The 23,497-nt window shown below is 37.9% G+C and overlaps 1 protein-coding gene across 1 annotated transcript; it reads right to left on the bottom strand.

Annotated features, from left to right (window-relative positions):
- Nucleotides 1–11,015: 11,015 nt before the first annotated feature.
- Nucleotides 11,016–13,540, bottom strand: LOC121249238 (wall-associated receptor kinase-like 10). Its single transcript, XM_041147952.1, has 2 exons — nucleotides 13,210–13,540; nucleotides 11,016–12,151 (listed from the first exon to the last, which is right to left on the bottom strand). Exons 1-2 carry the CDS (start codon nucleotides 13,538–13,540, stop codon nucleotides 11,016–11,018), a joined length of 1,467 nt encoding a protein of 488 aa, XP_041003886.1.
- Between the last annotated feature and the right edge of the window lie 9,957 nt (nucleotides 13,541–23,497).

Here is a 23,497-nt window from a genome sequence, read left to right as displayed (position 1 = left end):
ATCCGATGCCAAAGGTGCACTTTGCCGGGTTCAACTTCATCTGGTACTGTCTCAGTATTGCGAAAGCCTCCCTCAGATCATTCAAGTGTTGTTCCCACTCTTAACCCACAGGTCGTCCATGTAGACGTTCATGTTTCTCCCTACTTGATTTTTTAACATACGGTTGACCAGCCGCTGGTAGGTGGCTCCAGCATTCTTTAGCCCAAAAGGCATTGCCGTGTAACAATATAGGACTTGGTCGGTGATGAAGGAGGTCTTCTCCTTGTTCTCCGAGTTCATGTGAATCTGGTTATAGCCAGAGTAAGCATCCATGAAGCTGAGCATATGATGGTCTGTTGTGGAGTTGAGATTAGATCAATGTGGGGAAGTGGGAAGTTGTCCTTTGGGTAGGCTTTGTTGAGGTCTGTGAAGTCGACACACATTCTTCATTTGCTGCTCGACTTTTTTACCAGCACACATTGGACAACCATTCTCAATAGTGGGCTTCTTGGATAAATCTAGCGGCTAACAGACGGTCCACTTCCTTAGCTGTGGCAACGTTTTTTTTTTTTGCACTGACACTTTAGTGTTTCTGCCTCACTCCTTTGGCCTTTGGGTCTACACTAAGGCTGTGTTGTATGCCTTCGAGGGCTATTCTGGGTATGTCCTCGTGGCTCCAAGCAAATATGTCTTGGTGCTTGGCGATAAGTCATTGCATGGTGCTCCATGCCTCTGGTGTCAGTTCGGTGCCAATCCTTGTCATGGCTTCTGGTCGATCCGGGTTTAGAGGAATGAACTCCAACGGCTCATTTGGATCTACCTTTCTAAGCCTCTGCTCATCTCAGATTTCGCCTTCGGCTGGGGCACAGATGGGAGGCGGTGGCAAGGTGCAGTCATTTACCTTAGAGCACACCGTACTCACCCCGCCATTCGAAGGCATCCCTTCCTGGGTATGTTTCCACCTCTCTTCCGCGGCGCCTTCTCCAATCTTGGGAGTTTGGCTTTCTCTTAACGGGTCATAATGGGTTATAACGGGTTGATCCGTTATCAACCCGTTAAGCAATCGTGTCTTAACAGGTCAACCCATTTTGACCCAAACCCGTTAAGGCTAAACCCTAACCCGCTTTTATCATGTCGTGTTCGTGTTGGGTTAACGGGTCGTATCACATATTGCCACCCCTAATCAGCACTATTGATGAGCTTTCGAGTTATCTGGAATGGGTTGTCACAGGCATACGGAGTACACTCAAGATCTACGAAGATTCCACAGACGGCACTACTGTTAAAGTTGTGCCTGGTTTCAACAACTCAAGTCTATAGAACTGACCCTGTGAAAACAAAGAAGAAGGAAACTGAGAGAGGATAGCCTTGGGGCTGTGGAGTCTCCAATTCCAAATTTAGTATTGTCTTCTAGAAGTTTGCAAATAATGAAAGAATTTAGGGATTAGATAGAGTTTCTTGTACCTGGAAGTTGCCATTTATATCAGGAGTATGGGGTGGAGAACAAATCGTGTTTAACCTCGTGGAATCCTTGTCCTTTGTACTGTTCTTTTTGTCGAAGTCTTTTAATTTGGCGTGCTTCTACAACGGCGTCATTAATGTGGTATATAGGCTGGGTAGTGGTGCTATTAATGCGGTGTGGTTCTCTAATTTGTTCTACCTTCGGTGGTATGTCGATGTCCCCATGTCAGAGGATTAAAAGCTCTCCGTTTTTTCCGTTTTGTCCTGTACAAGTCCTCATTTACACATGCATGCAGTGCATGGTAGAACCTATAGGGCAATTTTTACTGCATGAAACTCAATGTATTTTATTCTTCTGAATTAATTAGGAACAAAATGAGCAAGAGTATAACGATTTTGTTGATTAAGGGCACAAGTTTCTAAATTCAAAGGTTAGGTGATTAAATGGTATAAATATTCTTTTATTGTTTCATATTTTTCTAGTTGGTAATTAATTAGGCTTTTTATTTTTTATTTTTTTTGTAATCACATAATCTTTACAATGAGTGATTACATTTTAGTTGATATTTCTCGATGAATTGTTATATAATTTTATTTTAAGCGTGTTCATGTCTTTACCTTATACAGTTATTCTTGGTGCTCTTTTAATTAACTCATGCCAAATAAAACATCTAAAACATCTATTATCTTTTTTAATTTTGACTTGTATTTCATTATCTTTTTTAATAGTATCGACACTCGACATGAATTGAAACAAAATAGATGATAACTTTCTTGGATATTATTTTGGCAATCTACATTGAGAAAAAAATTGTTGAAAAATTTAGCACGCATAATTGAATAATTTTATTCAATGAAAGAGCGATGATTAGCTCAATTAGCATAACTAGTTATATTTTATTTTTTTAATGCATTGAAGCTTGTACTTAGAAAACATGTATTTTTTATTATATATTTGGAGTTATGTCATACCTTTTATACAAATTTTTACACGTACCTTAACCTCCCAAAATTAGATTTCTATAGCTAGCTTAGTCCCTGGTCATGCATATAAAGAAAAAACCAACCAAATATTAGATCATCTGAATTCGAATTTATAGAAAGATTCAATGACATAAATTAAAGAGCTTATATAATATCCACCCTAACTAGGACGATAAAAATGGGTGGGAATCCATAAATGAGGTTACCTGTGGCGCCCCGACTCCCACGTACAAAAATAAGGGAATCGTGACGTCAGGATGATGACAACACGGGTCACGCATCCCAACGAAATGTGCGCAGGTGTGTACAACATGTAAAAGTACACAATAAAAATCGCAGCGGATAATATATATAAGTCATCGAAGTACCAGAAGTTTAAATACAAATATTAAAAAAAACTTACATTTAAAAGTTATATAGTCATCCCAAAATATATTACAAGACAAATACATAAATAATTGATAAAACGAATCTCGATAAACAGGAGCAATCCCAGATCACTCCGCCAACGGAGCCAAGCTTAAGGCTCGTCATCCTCATCTGTATCAAAATCTGCGATACCATAAAATGGTACCACAGGTAAGTATAAACCAAACAACTACGAGATAAAAACATATTCATGCAACCAACATGCATGCATATGATGAAATATGCATCAAATCCAAAATATCATTTTTCCCGAAAATGGATATTTTCAAACACACGCCAAAATCCCATTTTGGCCCAAAAACAATAATCTGTCATTTTTCCAGAAAATGACCCAAGTCAATAAAACATCATTTTCCCAGAAAATGAATAACATAAAATCTTTTTATTTAACACACGCTATTTTTCCAGAAAACAGCCCATTAATCCATTAACCAATGCACCATCATCTCCCCTAGGGATCATCCGCGCGTCCTGACTTTGTAGCGATGCTCAGTTTCGCATCCAGCGCGTTTGTGGCCAAGCACCAACCACCCAACGAGCGATGCCCAGTTCCGCGCCCAGCACGTTCGTGGCTAAGCATCCTCTAGCCCCCGCCAGCAGAGGGGCCACAGAGTCGGCACGAGACCATCTCGTCCGATCCCGTTGTCGCCCAGTGACAACCCAGGGGACGTCACTCAGTATATTCCGCTCCCGAGTGACCAGAGGAGATCCACCAATATAATGCCCCATCTCGGCTTGGGGTCGTGATACACACGCACCCAAAATCCTTTAACACATGAAAATCCAGTTTTCATGAAACACATGAACATGAATGCATGTACACGAAAATCCAGTTTCCTTTACAAACATGATCATGCATGTAATATGCCATGTACATGAACAACAACATACCAACAACCAACATTTCACAATACAAACCAAACACAAAACAACTCCGTCAACAATCCATCTGACCCCCGAACTCCTCGGACTCAGTCCGGCATAACCAACCAGTTCACAGATAAAATGAGTTAGTGCAAAAATATATTTAAATCACGAAAGTTCTTTGGAAAAATACTTACAGTGCTATATAATAATTTCTGAAGGATCACGGAGCTGCAAGAGGTGGCAACACAGCTGCAGAACAGTGCAAAATGCACTGTGGCCGTGGGTCTCAAATCCCCATTTTTGAACGGAGACAAACCAAGACCCGAAATTGATAGGGTAGGGCTTAAAGAGGTCGGTGAAGCTAGTAGTGGTGGTGGTTTGCCGTGGGTGGCGGCGCAAAGGGTGGTTGAAGACCAAAAATGTCGAAATCGGAAATGGAGATAAATAGCCTTCACCGGTGACGGATCAAAGCTGGAGTTGGGTCCATTGGGTTGCTAGGAGGTCGAGGATGAAGTGGTGAAGAAATGGTGGCCGGTGGTGGCGCGATGGTGGCGCGCGAGCACAAGAGGTGCCGCGGCTTAGTGTTGCGCGTGGGGGCTAACGAAGGCGATGGAGGAGCTGAAATTACAGTGGGGTGATCGCTGGTCGAAAGGGAGGTGAGAGGGAGGTGCGGTGCGGCTCACGAGCGACGCACAAAAAAACGGACGAGAGAAGAGAGAGGGAGGTCGTGCGTGGGAGAGAAACGGAAAGAGAAGAAAAAAAAGAAGAAAAAAAAAGAAAGAAGAAAAGAAAAAGCGAGGAAAGAGAAAATAGAGGGAAAGAAATGCGGTCCAATCCCTACATCTTGGGTCACAAAAAATGATCCAATGGAAATGATTTCGAAACAGCATCTCAATTAAAATAATTTAAACGTAATGATAAAATGAAAATAAAATAATTAAATCCAACAGTAAATTAATTTAGAATAAAAAGAAATTTAAATGCATAACAATAATTAATAATAAGAAAGCACTTCAAAATAATTTTCACAAAATTAAAAATCAGAAAAATAAACCAACTAAAAATTCAACAATTTTAAAACAAGAAAATAAATTTTTGAATAAATAATCTTTCAGTAAAAATACACTAAAATACGGGGTGTTACATCATCCCCCTTTAAATAAAATTTTGTTTTCGAAATTGGCAGGGTCAACATTAAACTAAGACAGGAATAAGATTCGACTAAGAGAAGACGTAAGAAACATACCGCCAGAGTCAATCAAACAAATATGGATACTGCTCCATCATGTCGGCTTCTCTCTCCCAAGAGAATCTTGAGCCAACAGATCACCCCATGACACTTTCACCAAAAGTATTGTCTTACACCTTAACCTTTGCTCTTTCCAATCCACAATCTGCGTCGGGGCAACTTCATAAGTAAGGTTAGGCTGAAGTTCAATGCGTTCAGGGTCGACAAAACGCGACTCTAGCTGTCCAAAACTCTTCTTCAATGACGACACATGGAATACATCATGGACATCCCCAAAATAGTCCGACAAGGCAACTCTATAAGCAACAAGCCCAACTTTCTCTATAATCTAGAAAGGGCCAACATACCTCGGACTAAGTTTTCCCTTCTTGCCAAAGTGCTTAACCCCTTTCATCAGAGAGACCTTAAGGTAAACCCAATCACCTATCTCAAATGATAAGTCTATTCTCCTTGTATCTGCATAACTCTTTTGGCGACTTTGGGCTTCCGCCATTTTAGTCCTTATAAACTGAACTTGGTCCTTCATTCTTGAATTATCTCAGGTCCAATCAATTTACTCTCGCCCACTTCGTCCCAACACAACGGTGATCTACACTTCCACCCACACAAAACTTCATACGGGGCCATCTGAATGGAGGAATGAAAACTGTTATTATAAGCAAACTCAATTAGCGGCAGATGATTCTCCCAACTCCTCTGAAATTCTATGACACAAGCTCGCAACATATCTTCAAGAGTTTGGATAGTATGCCCTGATTAACCGTCTGTTTGAGGGTGATATGTAGTACTAAATTTCAACTTAGTGCCTAAAGCTGCCTGCAACCTCTTCCAAAAATGGGACGTGAACCGCGGGTCCCGATCTGACATGATACTCTTGGGTACTCCGTGCAAACGCACTATCTCATTGACATACAATCGAGTCAACTTACCCAACAAGTCGGTATTATTAATAGGCAAGAAATGGGTACTCTTGGTCAACCGATCAACAATCACCCAAACTGAGTTCTTTCCACTAGGAGTCCTCGGCAAACCTACAACAAAATCTATGGAAATATCATCCCACTTCCACTCAGGAATCGGGAGAGGTTGAAGCCTACCAGCAGGTCTTTGATGTTTAGCTTTAACTTGACGGCACGTGTCGCATTTCTCAATAAACATAGCAATATCCAACATACTCGTATTAGTCCTCCAGCGGCACATCACGACCAATATTCCTAGGTGACTATGCTATCCAAAATCTTATTTCCTTGAGAACCTTAATACAACATTCAATAAACCCCAATGATTAGTAGCTCCATACAATAATCTGTACAAACCTTAATCGACTTCTATGCTACAACATCTAAACCTCCATTGAATTCTACCTTCGGTAACCTAATGTCCACTTCCAAAGTTAACCATCAATATCAAATTTGCACAACCAAATGATTAATCTCCAATTACAATAATCTTCTCAAAATTTCAAGTCACCACTAATTCCTCAAAATCAGCACAATCTGAACTCCTAACAACAACAAAAAATATCACGCTTCTGCTGCACACTCTGATATTCGCCACATGCATAAAGTTTATGTCCTCATAAAACTAACACCATCGAGTACAAGGTGGCTCCATTCCTACTAAACAAAACTCTTATCACAATTTGGTAAAAAAAAATACTCTCTTTCCCAAAACCACGAGTTATAACTCAAATTCCTCAATTAACTCCTGCTGCCTTGATCAAAATCAAATTCCATAAAATACATCCATGATCATAGACAGAAAACCAATATCAACCAACGTCAGCATCCCAAATTGAAAACAAGTAACCTCAACCCAAAATACATCCGTCTCATCTACAATAAGGAACATACCTTAAAAGGCTCGATTCCAACCTGGCGAACCAATAAGAGTGCCTATCAACTTCTACCTGACAACTTAGACCCAAAAACTCATCACCTACATTCTGAATAACATCTAATCTAGAGGTGACAAAACTCACTACGAACCACCATTGACTTCAGCAAAACATTATCGAAACCATCTTGGTAACTCGCCCACCTATTTCTACTCCTATAAGCTAGCATTAACACAACTAGTTCCTTCAATAGCACATCACTATTAAACCTTAAAGCAAGCCATACTGCTCAAATCTTCAATCCACCAAAAGCCATTGCAAAGCACCCATAGATCCTAATGATATAATAACTCACATACTTAACATGTTATCCACTGTTGATGCCTAAGCTTCAACTTCCAAGATCCTATCATACACCTTATATGAAGACCCGTCAATCTCTCTTTAAGTTAAATAACAATGTCCCTAATCCAGCCAATTGGACGCTCAATCTCCAAAGGAAAGTATAGCCTCAAAATTTAAATTCCTATGTGACCTTAGGTCACAATTAATTCCTGTAGATAATCACAATAATTATTGTCAACCATCATTCCATTGAGTAATCCGTTTCGACTACACACTTCGATTGACTCACCAAAAACTCCAAACCAAAATCTCTTGAATTTAATACTATTGTATTTACTCATCTTAAACACCTATCCAAGACACTTCTTCCAAGCTAAAATGAGACTAGGACCTGTACTCTCCGAAATGCTTAAACACTTACCACTAATACGTATCGATCTCATGCACCCTTAGCCAAAACAAAATATGCTCCAAATGTGCAAGTGGTCCATCACTACCATTTTCATCATCTAGACCTATATCCTCGAAATCAACAAGAATTATTTCCTAAATCTGTACCATCTATTATCCTTAAAATTGATATGGATTAAATCCTCAACCTGTCACTAACCTCGAGTTAAAAACAATCATTTTCTGAACTAGATCAACATCTTCAATCCTCAGAAAATACACAAACTAGATCATTACCTTCCATCTCCAAAGAAGTTCTCTCCTGAAAAATTATCATATTAGTAACTCAACTCTGATCAATCCCATTTTAATTCAGTCATTCAACTCTGCAATTCTAAAACCTTAAACCAGATAAAAATCATTTTCCAAAATCTTGCAGATCGATGACCTTAATTCTAAAACATTCACCTTATAAAACTTGTAAATTCTAAAACCCCAAATGTTACCAAATTGCTTATCAAGGTCGACAAGATCGAAAACTTCTAATCTAAATAATCTCTCAATTGCTTATTGAACCTACCACCTTAAATCCGATAAACTTATTTCCTAAAAACTATGGGGCCTCAAACCTTAGATGACCTTCTCAAAAATCTATCCTTGGAATTCGTTGAACTTACAACCTCTTACTCCAAAGACTCATTACATAAATTCTACGGAACCTAAGACCTCAATTATCCTAAGCAATTTAAAACTAATCCCCTCCTTAGCAGCAACTTGAGTTCCTACTCCAAAGAGTTCACCCAAACCATGTCGCTCGAGCCTCGATATTAAAAACAACCAATCACCAAGAGTTCAGACCTACTACACCAAATGTTCAAGCCTAACAATGGCATTCACAGTCGTACCATTTTCCTGCCATAGCACAATCCTTAACCCGCCTTTCAACTCCGAACAAAACAAAACAAAACAAAATAAAATTCCATAATTAAAATAACATACGACAAAATAAATAAAACCAATGAAGTAGTTTACAAAAAAATAATTAAAACAATAAAATAATTTACCATAAAATAAAGCAATAAAATAAATAAACAAACAATTATTATACAATAAACTAAATAAAACCAATAAAAACAACATACTTTAAATTAAATAATTTAACTTACAACTTTTTTAAAATTAAAAATTTCTAGTACTTCACCTAAGAGACATGTGGGTTTACCCAGAGCTGAACTGCTCTGATACTACCTGTGGTGCGTCGACTCCCACGTACAAAAATAAGAGAATCATGACGTCAGGATGATGACAACACGGGTCACGCATCCCAACGAAATGTGCTCAAGTGTGTACAACATGCAAAAGTGCACAATAAAAATCGCAGCGGATAATATAAATAAGTCATCTAAGTACCAGAAGTTTAAATACAAATATTCAAAACAACTTACCCTTAAAAGTTATACAGTCATCCCAAAATATATTACAAGACAAATACATAAATAATTGATAAAACGAATCTCGATAAACAGGAGCAATCCCAGATCACTCCGCCAACGGAGCCAAGCTTAAGGCTCGTCATCCTCATCTATATCAAAATCTGGGATACCATAAAATGGTACCACAAGTAAGTATAAACCAAATAACCACGAGATAAAAACATATTGATGCAACCAACATGCATGCATATGATGAAATATGCATCAAATCCAAAATATCATTTTTCTCGAAAATGGATATTTTCAAACACACGTCAAAATCTCATTTTGGCCCAAAAACAATATTCCGTCATTTTCCTAGAAAATGACCCAAGTCAATAAAACATCATTTTCCCAGAAAATGAATCACATAAAATCTTTTTATTCAACACATGCTATTTTTCCAGAAAACAGCCCATTAATCCATTAACCAATGCACCATGATCTCTCCTAGGGATCATCCGCACGTCCTGGTTTCGTAGCGATGCTCAGTTCCGCACCCAGCGCGTTCGTGGCCAAGCATCCTCTTGCCCCCGCTAGCAGAGGGGCCACAGAGTCGGCACGAGACCATCTCGTCCGATCCCGTTGTCGCCCATCGACAACTCAGGGGACGTCACTCAGTATATTCCGCTCCCGAGTGACCAGAGGAGCTCCACCGAGATAATGCCCCATCTCGGCTTGGGGTTGTGATACACACGCCCCCAAAATCCTTGAACACATGAAAACCCAGTTTTCATGAAACACATGAACATGAATGCATGTACACGAAAACCCAATTTCCTTTACAAACATTATCATGCGTGCAATATGCCATGTACATGAACAACACCATACCAATAACCAACATTTCACAATACAAACCAGACACACAACAACTCCGTCCACAATCTATCCGACCCCCGAACTCCTCGGACTCAGTCCGGTATAATCAACCAGTTCACAGATAAAATGAGTTAGTACAAAAATATATTTAAATCACGAAAGTTCTTTGAAAAAATACTTACAGTGCTACATAATAATTTTTGAAGGATCACGGAGCTGCAAGAGGTGGCAACACAGCTGCAGAACAGTGCAAAATGCACTGTGGCCGTGGGTCTCAAATCTCCATTTTTGAACGGAGACAAACCAAGACCCAAAATTGATAAGGTAGGGCATAGAGAGGTCGGTGAAGCTAGTGGTGGTGGTGGTGGTTTGCCGTGGGTGGCGGCGCAAATAGTGGTTGAAGACCAAAAATGTCGAAATCAGAGATGGAGATAAATAGGCTTCACCGGTGACGGATCGGAGCTGGGGTTGGGTCCATTGGGTTGCTAGGAGGTTGAGGATGAAGTGATGAAGAAATTATGGCCGGTGGTGGCGCGATGGCGGTGCGCGAGTACAAGAGGTGCCGCGGCTTTGTGTTGCGCGTGGGGGCTAATGGCAGCGATGGAGGAGCTGAAATTACAGTGGGGTGATCGCCGATCGAAAGGGAGGTGAAAGGGAGGTGCGGTACGGCTCACGAGCGGCACTGGTTGGAGAAGAAAAAACGGACGAGAGAAGAGAGAGGGAGGTCGCGCGCTGGAGAGAAACAGAAAGAGAAGAAAAAAAGTAGAAAAAGAAAAGAAAGAAGAAAAGAAAAAGAGAGGAAAGAGAAAATGGAGGGAAAGAAATGAGGTCTAATCCCCACATCTTAGGTCACAAAAAATGATCTATTGGAAATGATTTCGAAACAGCATCTCAATTAAAATAATTTAAACGTAATGATAAAATGAAAATAAAATAATTAAATCCAACAGTAAATTAATTTAGAATAAAGAGAAATTTAAATGCATAACAATAATTAATAATAAGAAAGCACTTCAAAATAATTTTCACAAAATTAAAAATCATAAAAATAAACCAACTAAAAATCCAACAATTCTAAAACAAGAGAATAAATTTTTGAATAAATAAAAATAATCCTTCAATAAAAATACACTAAAATATGAGGTGTTACATTACCCCCACTATCCGTACAAGTCATTTTTTATTTAGAAGTATCACATGATTGAATGTAAACTTCACTTCTGACAAATTCAACCTCTTCGTTATAATCTTGCTCAAGATTGGATGCGTTTCGGGACATTTGAATTGCCTCTAACTCCATTGTGACCTCTTTCATTGTAGGCCGATTCCTTCCGTTCCAATACAAGCACCTTTTTACAAGATCTGCAACCAATACAATCTCTGCCTTTTTAGCTTCTTTCAAAACTTTATTACCAAGAATATCAAACAAAATATTCTCTTCCATTGAACTAATGATATATGAGGCTAAACTTTTGGTAGCTGGAGACCTTGTTGAAGAGACCGCTTTTTCTCCAGTTAAGAGTACCGCAAGAACAACACCAAAACTATAAACATCACTCTTTTCTGTGGATTGGCCTGATCGAAAATATTCGGGATCTATGTATCCAAAAGTTCCATGCACTAATGTGCTCAAATGGGTTTGATCAATTGCAATAGATCTTGAAATCCCAAAGTCTGCTATTTTCGCTATGTGCTTACCATCTAAGAGTATATTTAAAGACTTGATGTCCCGATGATAAATGGGTGACGAAGCAACTGAATGTAAGTAAAAGAGAGCTCCTGCAACTTCTGCAGCAATTCGCAAATGCATATCCCATGTTAGTGGAAACTCCTCATTTTGGTCACTGAGGTATTGGAAAAGAGTCCCATTAGGAACATATTCATAAACCAGCAATGGAACTTCTGTTTCCAAACAACATCCAAGTAGCTTAACCATATTCCTATGATTAATTCCTGAAAGGATGACAACTTCATCAATGAACTCTTTGAGTTTTCCTTCATCCATCACTTTGGCTTTTTTTATTGCAACGATTCTTCCATCTGCTAACATGCCTTTGTAAACAGTGCCTTGACCTCCTTGTCCAAGTATTCTATTTACATGAAAATAGTTAGTGGCCATCTCCAATTCTTTTTGATTAAACAATTTAGTATTTTCAACATTGGCTTCCGCCATGGATAGTTGTTGTTGTAATAATAATCCACCATTTCGTTGGAAGAACTTCTCCCTTTGTTTCATCCTCTTCCTTTTCTTGATCACCTTGTATGACCACCATCCACCAATAATCAGAAATAATGCTCCAAGGCTTGTGCTAATACCTGCTCAACTCAATGGAATAGGAAATGTTGCTCCTTGCGCAGTAAAGATTATATATGGTAATATTAAATGGAATGAGAACAATGACTTAAATTAGAAAGATATCTTCTCGAAATAATATATGATCTTGATCATACGCATAGTGTATAACATATATATATATATATATATATATATATTGGCAATTCCCACGCATACAGCATCATATATACTGTTAAAATCTCACAAGAATATTTTTGTCAAACAGCTAGCTTTGATTAAAGGGGAATAATTTGAACCTCACTCAGGACAGTACACCATCAAAAGACTACATGCGTGCAGATGCAACTAGAGTTCAAATTAAGAATCTAATTTGAGATTGTTTTTACCAAAATGATGTTATTTCACTTAACTTAGTCAGAAATAATAAAATTAATGGGTAGACTAAACGACCGTCCCTGGCCTCTAAGATATTAGCTAGGTCCCTTAATTACATGCCGGTGACATACCAATAAGTTTTTTAAAAAACAAAAAAGAAAACTTGACTGATTGATATTATTATATAATCGTAATAATAGTACTTAATTAACTATGAAAATCTCTTCTTTCTATTTGTTTGGTTACTAAACCCATCTCAACTCATTATTACAATTTTTTCAAATTCTAATACAAAATATAATAAATAATTCAACTTTTTCAAATCTCAAAATCATAATAATATTAAAAAATAATATTCTAACAATATTTTATCATCTCAACTTAATTCAACATCTAAATGCAGCCTTAAAAAGTAGACGTACGTACCTATAATTATCAAATTTATAGTGTCTGTACAATGGTAACCCCCATCGGTATTTTTACATCGAGAATCAGTACAACGATTGAGCTCTGGATTTTCACATTCGTCAATATCTAGCATTGAAAATCAGAAAATACACGGTAGGAATATTATTATTTACATTAATTTATAACAATTTTTACAAGCTTAATTAAAATCATCATCATGGAACTATATATACCGATAAAAGAAGATCTTAATAAATGAGATCGATATACAAGATCAAGAGGAATTAATATATACCTTGACATCCATGAAGTTGAGGAAGATAGGGATTTCCCTTGTAGCCTGAAGCACAAGCACATGTATAGGTGGAGATTGTGATGTTGTGATTACCCAACATAGTAGGATAGTGGAGATCACAGCGGTACTGCTTGCGACCATGGAAAAGTTTTGAAGGGAATTTATTGCGATCAATCCCCCATTTCAATACCACTGGAACGGATAATTTTGGGTATAGAATTGTGAAATTTTTCTCGAACCAAAATTTTTCAACCAAGAACGCACTACAAGAAATCAGGTCTTTTCCAGCGATTTTAAATTCGTCGCAAAAAAACTCGCCGCAAATAGACATTATTTCTAGCGATTTCCAAGTCGCCGCTCAATTTCCAGTGTGAAGCTGGGAAATCATGAAGGAAAATGTACAATTTATTTTTTGCGGCGACTTTTGTACTTTTAACGGCGATTTATGTCATCGCAACAAACTATTATTAACTGTAGTGTCATTAGATTTCCGTCGATTAAAACAATTGCGGCAATAGATACTATTTACGACTAATATTGTCGCCGTAAAAACATATGCGCCCATTTAAGCTTAGTAGCGGCGAATCAAAAGCGCCGGAAAACCTAATAAAATTTAAAACCCCCGCGTTAGGTTTTCCGCTCATTTCGTTCCCTCAAGTCGTCTCCTCCCCCTCTCTGTCCCCAATCCATCTTCTCCCTCAAGCCTCCGCCGCGCACAGCCCGTCGCCAACGGCCCCAGCACGCCACCGCCACCTCACCTCGACGGCCACCCCCTCCTTCTCCCCCAACCCCCACGCCGATCTCTTTCTGGCCTCACCTCTCTCTGTCTCTCTCGGATTTCTCTATATCGCCGCTGCTAGGGGCTCCGTTAGCCACCACCCACACCTCGACGTCGTTGACAGTCCTCCGTCGGAGCCCTTTCTCCTCCACACCTAGACGAATAGCCCGAGGCCCTCCCTTGCTCTGTTCGCAGCCCACGACCACCAGCTCTCCTCAGCGCCGCCGTGCTCCTCCTGAGCCACCACCACGACCACCCCTTATATTGCCTTCTGGTTTCACATATGGGTTCTTTTCATTCCTTTTATCTTTGATTGATTTCTTGGTTTAGTTTCATTTGGAGATTGGGTTTTGTGTTTTGTACCTATACTGTAGAAATATCTTTGTGGTCGCTAGTTTGTATATGGGTTGTTGATATCATGCATTTTTCAGTTATGGCTTTGAACCTAGATTTGGTGCGTGCTGATGAACTTGATGTCTAATTTTCAGTTTGGGGCAAAAGGGATATATGAAGATAGATTTTATTTTTATTTGTTAGAACTTGAGAACATAAATAAGATTTTCCCATTATTAATATGAATGTTTTCTTGTTTTAATGATAGGTCCTGATAAATTCTTGTGTATTCAACGTTTGGAAAACCATGAATTATGCTAGCAATTAATGGTGTAAGGTGTAACTAGGTTTTAATTTGTACACTTCTGTTTTAATTTTTATAAAACAAAGATTTTTTTCTTAATTGGAGCTGTATAATTCATACACTATGGTTTGATTGATGTTGTATGAGTATATAATATCTTATATGAGTTACTATTAACTTGGGAGTTCTGCTGGTATGTATTTCTAGAGAACCTTTATGTTTTGATTGATGCTTTATGTTTGACACTATTTAATGAGTGGTTGGTTTTGCATAAATTTAATTGGGATCTTTTAATAGGTTTTAATGGGGATTTTGGAATAATATTCTAATTTATTGGCTTCTAAGTAGGGGCGAAGTGGTTTCCCTTTTTGCCTTTATATGGTCATTAGTACATATCTCAGACAACTCAAAACCACTACATGCACCACAAACTTCATCTGTTATGTCGTTCTGATTTCTTGGCTTCTATTTTGGTTGTTAGCCTTGTTATCGGATTAGGATTATCAACATCATATATATATATATATATGCCAACATATCTATATATATGAGAGAGAGCTCAAGTAGTACTGCATGTGGCTGTCAATGTTTTAGGAATATATACTTATCAATATGTTTATCTCAGTTTACTTTTAGTAACTACTGTCAACATGTTTACAAGTAGACAATCATGATTTGTATTTAATGTAAGGAAAAATGATATTTATTTATCATCTTTTAAATGATTGGCACATAAAAAAAAGATAGCAAATAGTGAAAGACTATGCAGCATGCATGCTATCATAGTTTCCGAGATTACAATGTTATTATAGTTTGCTAATTCCCTACTAATTATCTAGTAGGGAAATTAGTGCTTCTTTAGTGTTTGGGCCATGCATAAGTGCAGTGGAGAGTGGGACTGTGTTGCCCCTATTTCAAATAACTCAACTCTTTAACTCATAAACCAAAGTGTCAATTAATTTTTGCCATTTAGGTCACAAGAGTTATAATGTTTTGAAGTAGGGAGTCACATTTTTACTTGTTTTGTTTACTTCCATCATGCGTTGTGTGTTTATGGGGTTGTATTACTGTTTTTTCCTTGGCCTTCTTAATCGATATTTATACTTCTTAATTTTGATTCCTTGGTTGCTAGTGCAGTTTTCCAGTGATGGTTTTGTCATGCAATTTATTGCACTTGATGAATATGTACAGGGGTGGGATTTGCTTCATTTTGGTGGTTGAAAGCTTGAATCATTTGATTGCATGAACACAGCTTCTTTTATAACACCTACATAATGTTGGTTCTGGTTCTCTAGTGTCAATATGATGCTACAACTGAATTTTGCGTAAAAATAAATAAGTTTTGCACATTCAATTCCACTATTTTTACAGGTTTCTCAGATGATGTAATATATATTCTTACAGCTGTTTTTTATAAGTAAAGAAAGCACAAGGGAGCATGTTTCTCCAAGGAGCTAAAAGAGTTCATGATTTAATTTTAGAAGCCATATGTGAGCCTACAGCAGTGTACAATATTCATTTTGAAAGTTCCAACTGAAAAATTATTTGACTGTGAAATTTCTTTTTCCTCCCAAGTATATTGAACATCTGTGCATGAACATCTAGAATTATGATATGAAAGTTCATGATTTCATTTTCTTCTGGAATTATTTGACTGTGAAATTTCTTTTTCCTCCAAGTATATTGAACATCTGTGCATGAACATCTGTTTATATCTAAGTATATTTTTTCAAACCCACGTGTCTGAACTTGTACAATTCAAACAACTAAATATATTTCTTTGGTTATCTTTTCATGCTAGTGACTTTGGAGTGTTCTTTGTTGTTTGCAAGTGAATCCAACAAGTCAAAAAGGTACTTTGTTGTTTGCAAGCTACACCAAAACTTAGTGAAGACAAGGTTAAGCAGTGTGTTGATACAAGACTTAACGGAGATTACCCTCCTAAGGCAGTTGCAAATGTACTTTGTCCCTTTGTTTTTAACTTTTGAAGAAAGTTGCAACTGTACATTTGCTCATGAAGTAATTATTGGTCATAGATATTTGTTTTTTATTATTTACACTTCATACTATGGCTAATATCTCTCTTTCCTGATTTTATTGTTAGGTTTTTGGTAATGAAAAAAAAAATCTTGGGAAATTCTAGTTCAAGCACTTGAGCATGTCCAACTGTCAAAACCAATTCTTGAGGCCTCTAGTACTCTTAGTTTGTGAAAATATATGTTGGGGTCGGTGCTTCTCATGTCAAAGTACTATATTAAGAAGCAAAGGAAAATGTATGTGTTGTTTTCAGCTCTTTCATTCACTCTCTACTTGTGAATTATTTTCTTTGTGATAGGTCTGGTTATCCAATTGCACTAACATTCATTTTGCAGTTTTTAGATTTAGTTAGTTACTTGGTTGCTTCTACATTATAGTGTTTACTTAAATTACTAGCTTGTGTTTTGCAGCTCACAGGCTGAAAGTTCTTGCTTTTGCTTGATCTCAGTGCTTTTCTCTAAAGGTAACATTTACAGCTTCCAAGAATGTTGTAAGAATGTTACTATTTTCCATGGAATTGTAAGAAGTTGCCTAACTCTAATTGAGGGTAATACTACAGGCACATTGCAGGCTTGTAGCGGCAAAGCAGTGCTATGGTTATTAAATCAAGATACTTTTTATTCTCCCATTCACTTTCTTTCTTATTTGTGTGTTTTTTATTTTATTTTGTTGTTCTTAATTATTGTTTGATATAAATGTTAAATTGCAATTAGCTTGAGCTTTGTGTGGCCATCCAGAAATTTCATACTGAATATAATTTGGAATATGTATTATATTTTTTATGTATTCTGTTTTGTGCATTTTTTTTTATATTTTCTGAAACAGCATTTACGGCGAGTAAAGGTCGCCGCAAAAAATGTTTTGTCGCATAAGCTTATTTGCAGCGACATTTACTCGCAGTAAATGCTGTTTTTGGGCGACAATTACCCAATTGGAAATGAATGATCGCGACGACAACTGAAATCGCTGGAAAAAATAACGACTATTGCGGCGATTTTAACATTTTTGGCGATGATATATATCGCCGCAATTAACTTTTTTCAACGATTTAATGATAAACCAAAAGGCCATTTCCATCGATTTTTGGGACAGTTGCAACGGAAAAAAATCGTCCCAAATAGTAGTTTTTGTGACAATTTTTATCTATCGCTGAAATTGATCAAAAAAGACACTTTAATTTCGTCGAATATGCAGCGAATTAGAAATCGCTGAAAATGATCAATTGCAGCGATTATTAAGGGTATTTGCGACGATTTTGAGTGCTGGAAAAGACCTAATTTCTTGTAGTGACGCATAGTTGCATTCTGATGACGATCCATTAATGTTGGAATTATTTTTGGGCTCAATAGTTGTGATGAAAGAGTTGAGATTGTAAGGTATTTCAATTTGGCAGCAGTTAGATCTGCCATCGCAACCGCAACTTCCATTGATGAACTCAGCTTTGTCACATGGCGACTTGCACCCAACAAAACTAATGCGTTCATCCAGCGACCACATCGAGGCAGAGTTGTTGCAACCCATGGCAATGAAGATGTTGTTGTTCTCCGAGAAGGCGAAAGGACTTTTTTCAAACTCCATATTGTTCTTGGCCGTTGGACCATTAGTACTACAACTCGCAGATACGTTATAGTTGACAGTAAGGGTACTAGCTCGTGAGGAAATACCTAGCACCTCCAGGCGGCCTTTGATGCTCTTCAACAAAGGCTTGTGAGTAGTAGTGCTGCCAAAAGATTCCGTTTCACAAACAATTTCAAACCAAGGGTGTAATGCCCCGCACCCGGAAGGGTCGGAGAATTACTACCTGTCACTTACAAACCTGTCTCTCCAAGCACTTAAAACTCCAAGCACTTCATGATTAGCACACAAACTCATATTTTCCAAATAACCATAATACAAACTCCATAAGTCATCATTTCAAAAATATAAACCAAAGGGGGTCCAAAATCTCCCAATAACTTCAACAAAATTAAACAATACATCTTTAGGTCTCAATAGGTCCAAACAACATAAAATACTTCAAATACTCAAGTTAAATCCATCTACTAACAATGGTACTCTTAGGTACCCAACCTTCCATCCATATCTAGCCAGCTTCAATTCTATTCCTGACCCCCAGCTGGGTAATCAATGTCATCTGGAAATATATGAAGATAAGGGGGTGAGTTATCCACAACTCAATAAGTAGAGAACATATACTAGTATGTAAACATGAACCAATTTTAGAAAGTTTAGTATACAGAAATAAATCATTTCATTTTCATATACACATCTCAAAACGTATTATCAGGAAAAATCAGAGTGACTTTTAAAATTTTTTCATACTCATAAACCAAATTCATATTCAAAAGCTGCTTTGGCATAACGTAACTGCACATCTTCATCTTATTATATCATATCATGTCATATACCATGTTTAACCTCCGTGGTAGGGTTGTGCTATCCCCGGTGGCCAAACCAAGCAGTATCATGTTGTGAAACTTCCCATTTTTCAATCTCGAAGCCCAGAGTGTGCGTGCACACAGGAAAGAACACGTAAAAAACCACTTTGTTTCTAAAGTGGGTGCACTCATATCATATCATATCATGTTGGTACCAACCATATCACGTGAATCAGTATCATCATATCAGAACCATATTCAGAATCAGATTCAGAACAGATAAATATGCCAAAGGTTTATCATATTCATATCATATCAAAACACGTGCAAAACATATTCATATCCTTTCCATTTGATCAAAAACATATCCAAATCATTTCATATCACATGTATTAAAAAAAAAACATATATCAATGATATCATATTCGCTCTTTTGCATATTTCAGAAACATATCAAATATTGCTCATGTCTACACATTTTATGTCAAAAATATTTCTTTTCTCTTCCATACGTATCCCATGAGTGAATGCAAAGCATACACTGAGGTTGTTTTTCACTTTTTCTTTTTAAAACAACATGCACATTTTTACAAACCAATCTCAGTTCATTTCTTTTTATGCAAAACTAGCATAGGGACCCCGCTTACCTGGACTTCTTAGTTTTTTTTTCAAAAATTTCTCCAAAAGTGCCGAATAAATACTAATCTTCACCTACAAGATAATCACGTAAATTTTCATAAATTTCCAATCAATCTCGTATTTCGATATTCAAGCCTAAAACTTCTAAAATAATCCATTTTTAATTCCTCAGACCTAAAATTCTCATTATTCCTGAAATACCAACATCACGTTCTAAACTCATCACTATCCAACATCAAAAACTCCGACTAAAAACATTAAATTCCAACTTATTTACAATTGAGATCTTACTATAATTTATAAACTAAAATAACATAACTATATCGAGATCATCATAAGTAGAAAATCATACTTTTTTTTTTTAAATATTCTTTTAAAATGATTTAAAAATTAAGATTTTGCATTTGCCGATCACTTCAAAAATTCATCAATATTTATATGAAGAAAATATTCCGTTAAAATATCAGTCTCTTACAAAAACCAACTTAACAATATAAAACCACACGTCGCCGTCCAAATAAAAACATACTCTGCAACCCACGTAATATACTCATTGATTTCAAACCCAAAGTACATAATATAAACTCATTAACTTGAACACCCGAAACAATAACTCTGGAGTAATACTATAAGAGGTAAAAAGTAATATTACTTCCTACTATAGTTAACGTAATTACACATATATATATATAGACCATAAAATGAACCACTAGAAAACAAAAAACAAAAACGTAACAGCAGTGCAGCGGCAGCACTTATAGGGAGGTGGGGGCACGATGGCGTGGAGCTGGTGGTTGGCTACGGCGGAAGGGGTCGCGCTTGGTCACTGGCTGCGAGAGCAAGAGAGAGAGACGAGTAAGAGAGGCACACGGTGAGAGAACGAGGGAGAGACCTAGAGAAAAGGAAATCCAACTGGAAATGGCGTGAGCTTACCGGGGGCTAGAGGCGGCGCGCGGCGGTCTGGGATGATGGGAAGTCCTCGCCGGCAGTTTCTATGGAGGCACAACGAGGAGGAGCTCACGATGGAGGGTGATTGCAGCGGGTTGGAACTGCTCTGTTTTTTACAACTAAAACAGAGTATTTCGGGGCTGTAACCAAGGCTATGGCGTTGGGTGGCAGCACCATGTGGCTGGGTACGGTGGACCGAGGGTGGTGCGACGACAGCTTGCGGTGGCTTTGTACGGCTGAGCACGATGGTGAGGACCGGACTAAGCTTCACGGTGATGGGTGAAGACCGGATGGCTCGGGGTGGCAATTTACCAGGTGCAACCCGAGCCTTCGGTTTGGTGTTTAGCAGAGCAACGATGGCCTTCTGCGAAGAGGAAAACGAGCGGCGCTTAGTCTAGGGTTGAAGATATTTAACATATATATAAGATAAAGGTAATAAAGAGATCAAACCTAGAGGGAAAATGATGAACAGACATGCATGAAAATGAAAAAGAAACTGGACGGGAACCTGTGCAACGAATGGCGTGAACCCGTGCGAGCGATTCTGGAAACGTGAACCACGTGCATGGATGGCAGTGGCTGGGTCTTACAAAGGGTCAAGATAGCAATAATCAGCTCCAATTCCAAAAGGGTAAGGAATGCGAACACTCCCGCAGAACTCTTGGCATCCATCTTTAGTAAATAGCGTTGATGCAGGTTGTTCAAATGAATTAAATGAAGACAAAAAGAAAATGCTCTGAATTAGCGCCAAACGCACTACCATCTTTCTGATCTCTATGATCGATGATGATTGATATATCATGGGATCAGATATTGTACTGGTGAAGCAGCTAGCTAGCTAGCAAAAGACCATATATATATATATATAGTCTTGCATGGTATCATGAGAAACTATTTGTTGTAGGAATTAATTGGTGAATATTGAAATGAATTACTTGGTTATTACAATGATCATTAAGAATCACTGTACGTGAAAGTAGCTTTTGAGATTGCCGGCCATTAGTCCTTTTTTATATGTCGAAACGGGAATTCTATCGATCGTGCAAATTGAACGAGTGATCAGCTGATAAGCCTCGATCGATAATTATAATTAGTGGCCAATAGAAGTTGTTGCTTTTGTAATGATAAAAAAAAAAAAAAAAAAAAAAAAAAAAGTTATTTTGCATGTTTAGTCATTGGCCTTAAGCAATCATATCGTGCACGACATGCTTTATAAATGGTTCAAAGTTTACATATAATATATAAATGTCCTTGCACATAATTTTTTTTCAATTTTTTTAAAACTAGTGCCCTAATTTTCTTTGTTTTTTTTTTTAAACTATTTAAAGGTGGTGCAGCCGAGCACCCTTTTTTTTTTTTTTTTTTTTCAAAAATTACAAACAAATAAAATCAATATTGTATTAAAAGTAACTTTATATTTGATTAAAAAAAGTAGCTTTATATTTTATTTTTTAAAGAGGGGCAGAAACCAAAGACCTTCATGAAAAAGTAGGAAAAAAATATCTCAGCCTAAAGCTAAATCCATTAAAATATCTATTAGACCCCAAAATATCATCACAATAGATTAACTAAACTTCAAATAATTAGAATTTAGCTACGGTAACTTTTAAAATATTTTTTAAATTTAAAGATTATTGTAAATAGACCAAATACATATTTTATCATTGATTTCTTTCTCTTTCTCTCTCACAACTGCCTTCTTCGACTTCCCTCTCAAAAAACCAGAAAGTTCTTCACCATCGCAACCCTGCACCACCGCTTCTATGTCTTGCCACAACTCTCTTCTCTATGAACAACTCAGAAAAAAATGCGAACCAGGGCCGAGTCGAAGCGACCAAAACAATCTCCAGGTACCTACTTCCCTAGGCTTTACCACTACAAGAAATTTGACTTTTAGGGACAAAATTTGTTAGGGACAAAGTTTCTTCATAATGGGCTCAACGAATTCCACAAACAGAGCTCGTACCTGATCCAAAGTAGCCCCAAGAAGCTGTCTCTCAACAACGGCAGCACTACTAGAAGCTGGATCTGTGGGAGGATCACTAGGCTGTTCTGGTGTAGTCTTTCGTAAGTGCCCCTGGCTCTTGCTGAATGTGATTTTGTTAAGGGGCCCCATCTGTGGCGACCTCTGCTCAGTGGCCGACACTATAACCCTAGATCGGAGTAAGAGGCTAGATATCAGCAATGCAAATGGTAGACTACCTCCATTAGAAAAGCGTGACTCCGATCGAATGCGAATGAATAAATACAATGCCAGATCAATGTGATTCCCCCGTGCTATCCACAGCAAAAATCTGGTTTGATCGATCCCGAAATCAGTCTTGTATTTTTTCGGATCGATGTTATAGCCAACAATCAAATTAAGCATTCTAAAATATCCTATACAATCGGCTTGTCGGATCACCTTGCTCCCATCATATGGAGGAGCCGATGGGTCTCGCACTAGCTGACACACCTGATCGTCTGTGAGACCATCATTAGGTAGATCCTCATTCTCACTACCATCTGAAGTAGCATCCAAATCTACATTCGGGGCTAGCGTAGAGGATGCGGCCGGTGTGTCAGAATCAGATAGTGTAGCTGCTGGTCCCCATGTAGCCGCTGCAGGATATGCATCGGCTATGCGGGGAATGTCAAAGAACTCAACAATAATGTGTGGAGAGAAATTAATACTCACTCCCCGGACTGATATGGTGTAGAACAGAGCATCAAGGCTAAGTTCTCCCATGGCACGATAGAACTCACCTACCATCTCTGGATATGCAGTCCCTCGCTGCTCACAGATCGGTATCCATCCCCGCTCGGTGAAGATGGACTGTATGCTCCGTCCCTCCCATGAAAGATCGGAGAAGTCAGACAAAATGACTGGAC

The sequence above is a fragment of the Juglans microcarpa x Juglans regia genome, chromosome 2D (assembly GCF_004785595.1).
Source record: "Juglans microcarpa x Juglans regia isolate MS1-56 chromosome 2D, Jm3101_v1.0, whole genome shotgun sequence".
Lineage (NCBI taxonomy): Eukaryota > Viridiplantae > Streptophyta > Magnoliopsida > Fagales > Juglandaceae > Juglans > Juglans microcarpa x Juglans regia.
This window is presented reverse-complemented; position numbering and strand designations above follow the sequence as displayed.

Coding starts and splice junctions, on each gene's coding strand:
- LOC121249238 (XM_041147952.1), bottom strand. CDS start 13,540: ATGTCTATTTGCGGCGAGTTTTTTTGCGACGAATTTAAAATCGCTGGA. Junction 12,152..13,209: donor TCAACTTCATGGATGTCAAG/GTATATATTAAT, acceptor TGAGTTGAGCAG/GTATTAGCACAAGCCTTGGA.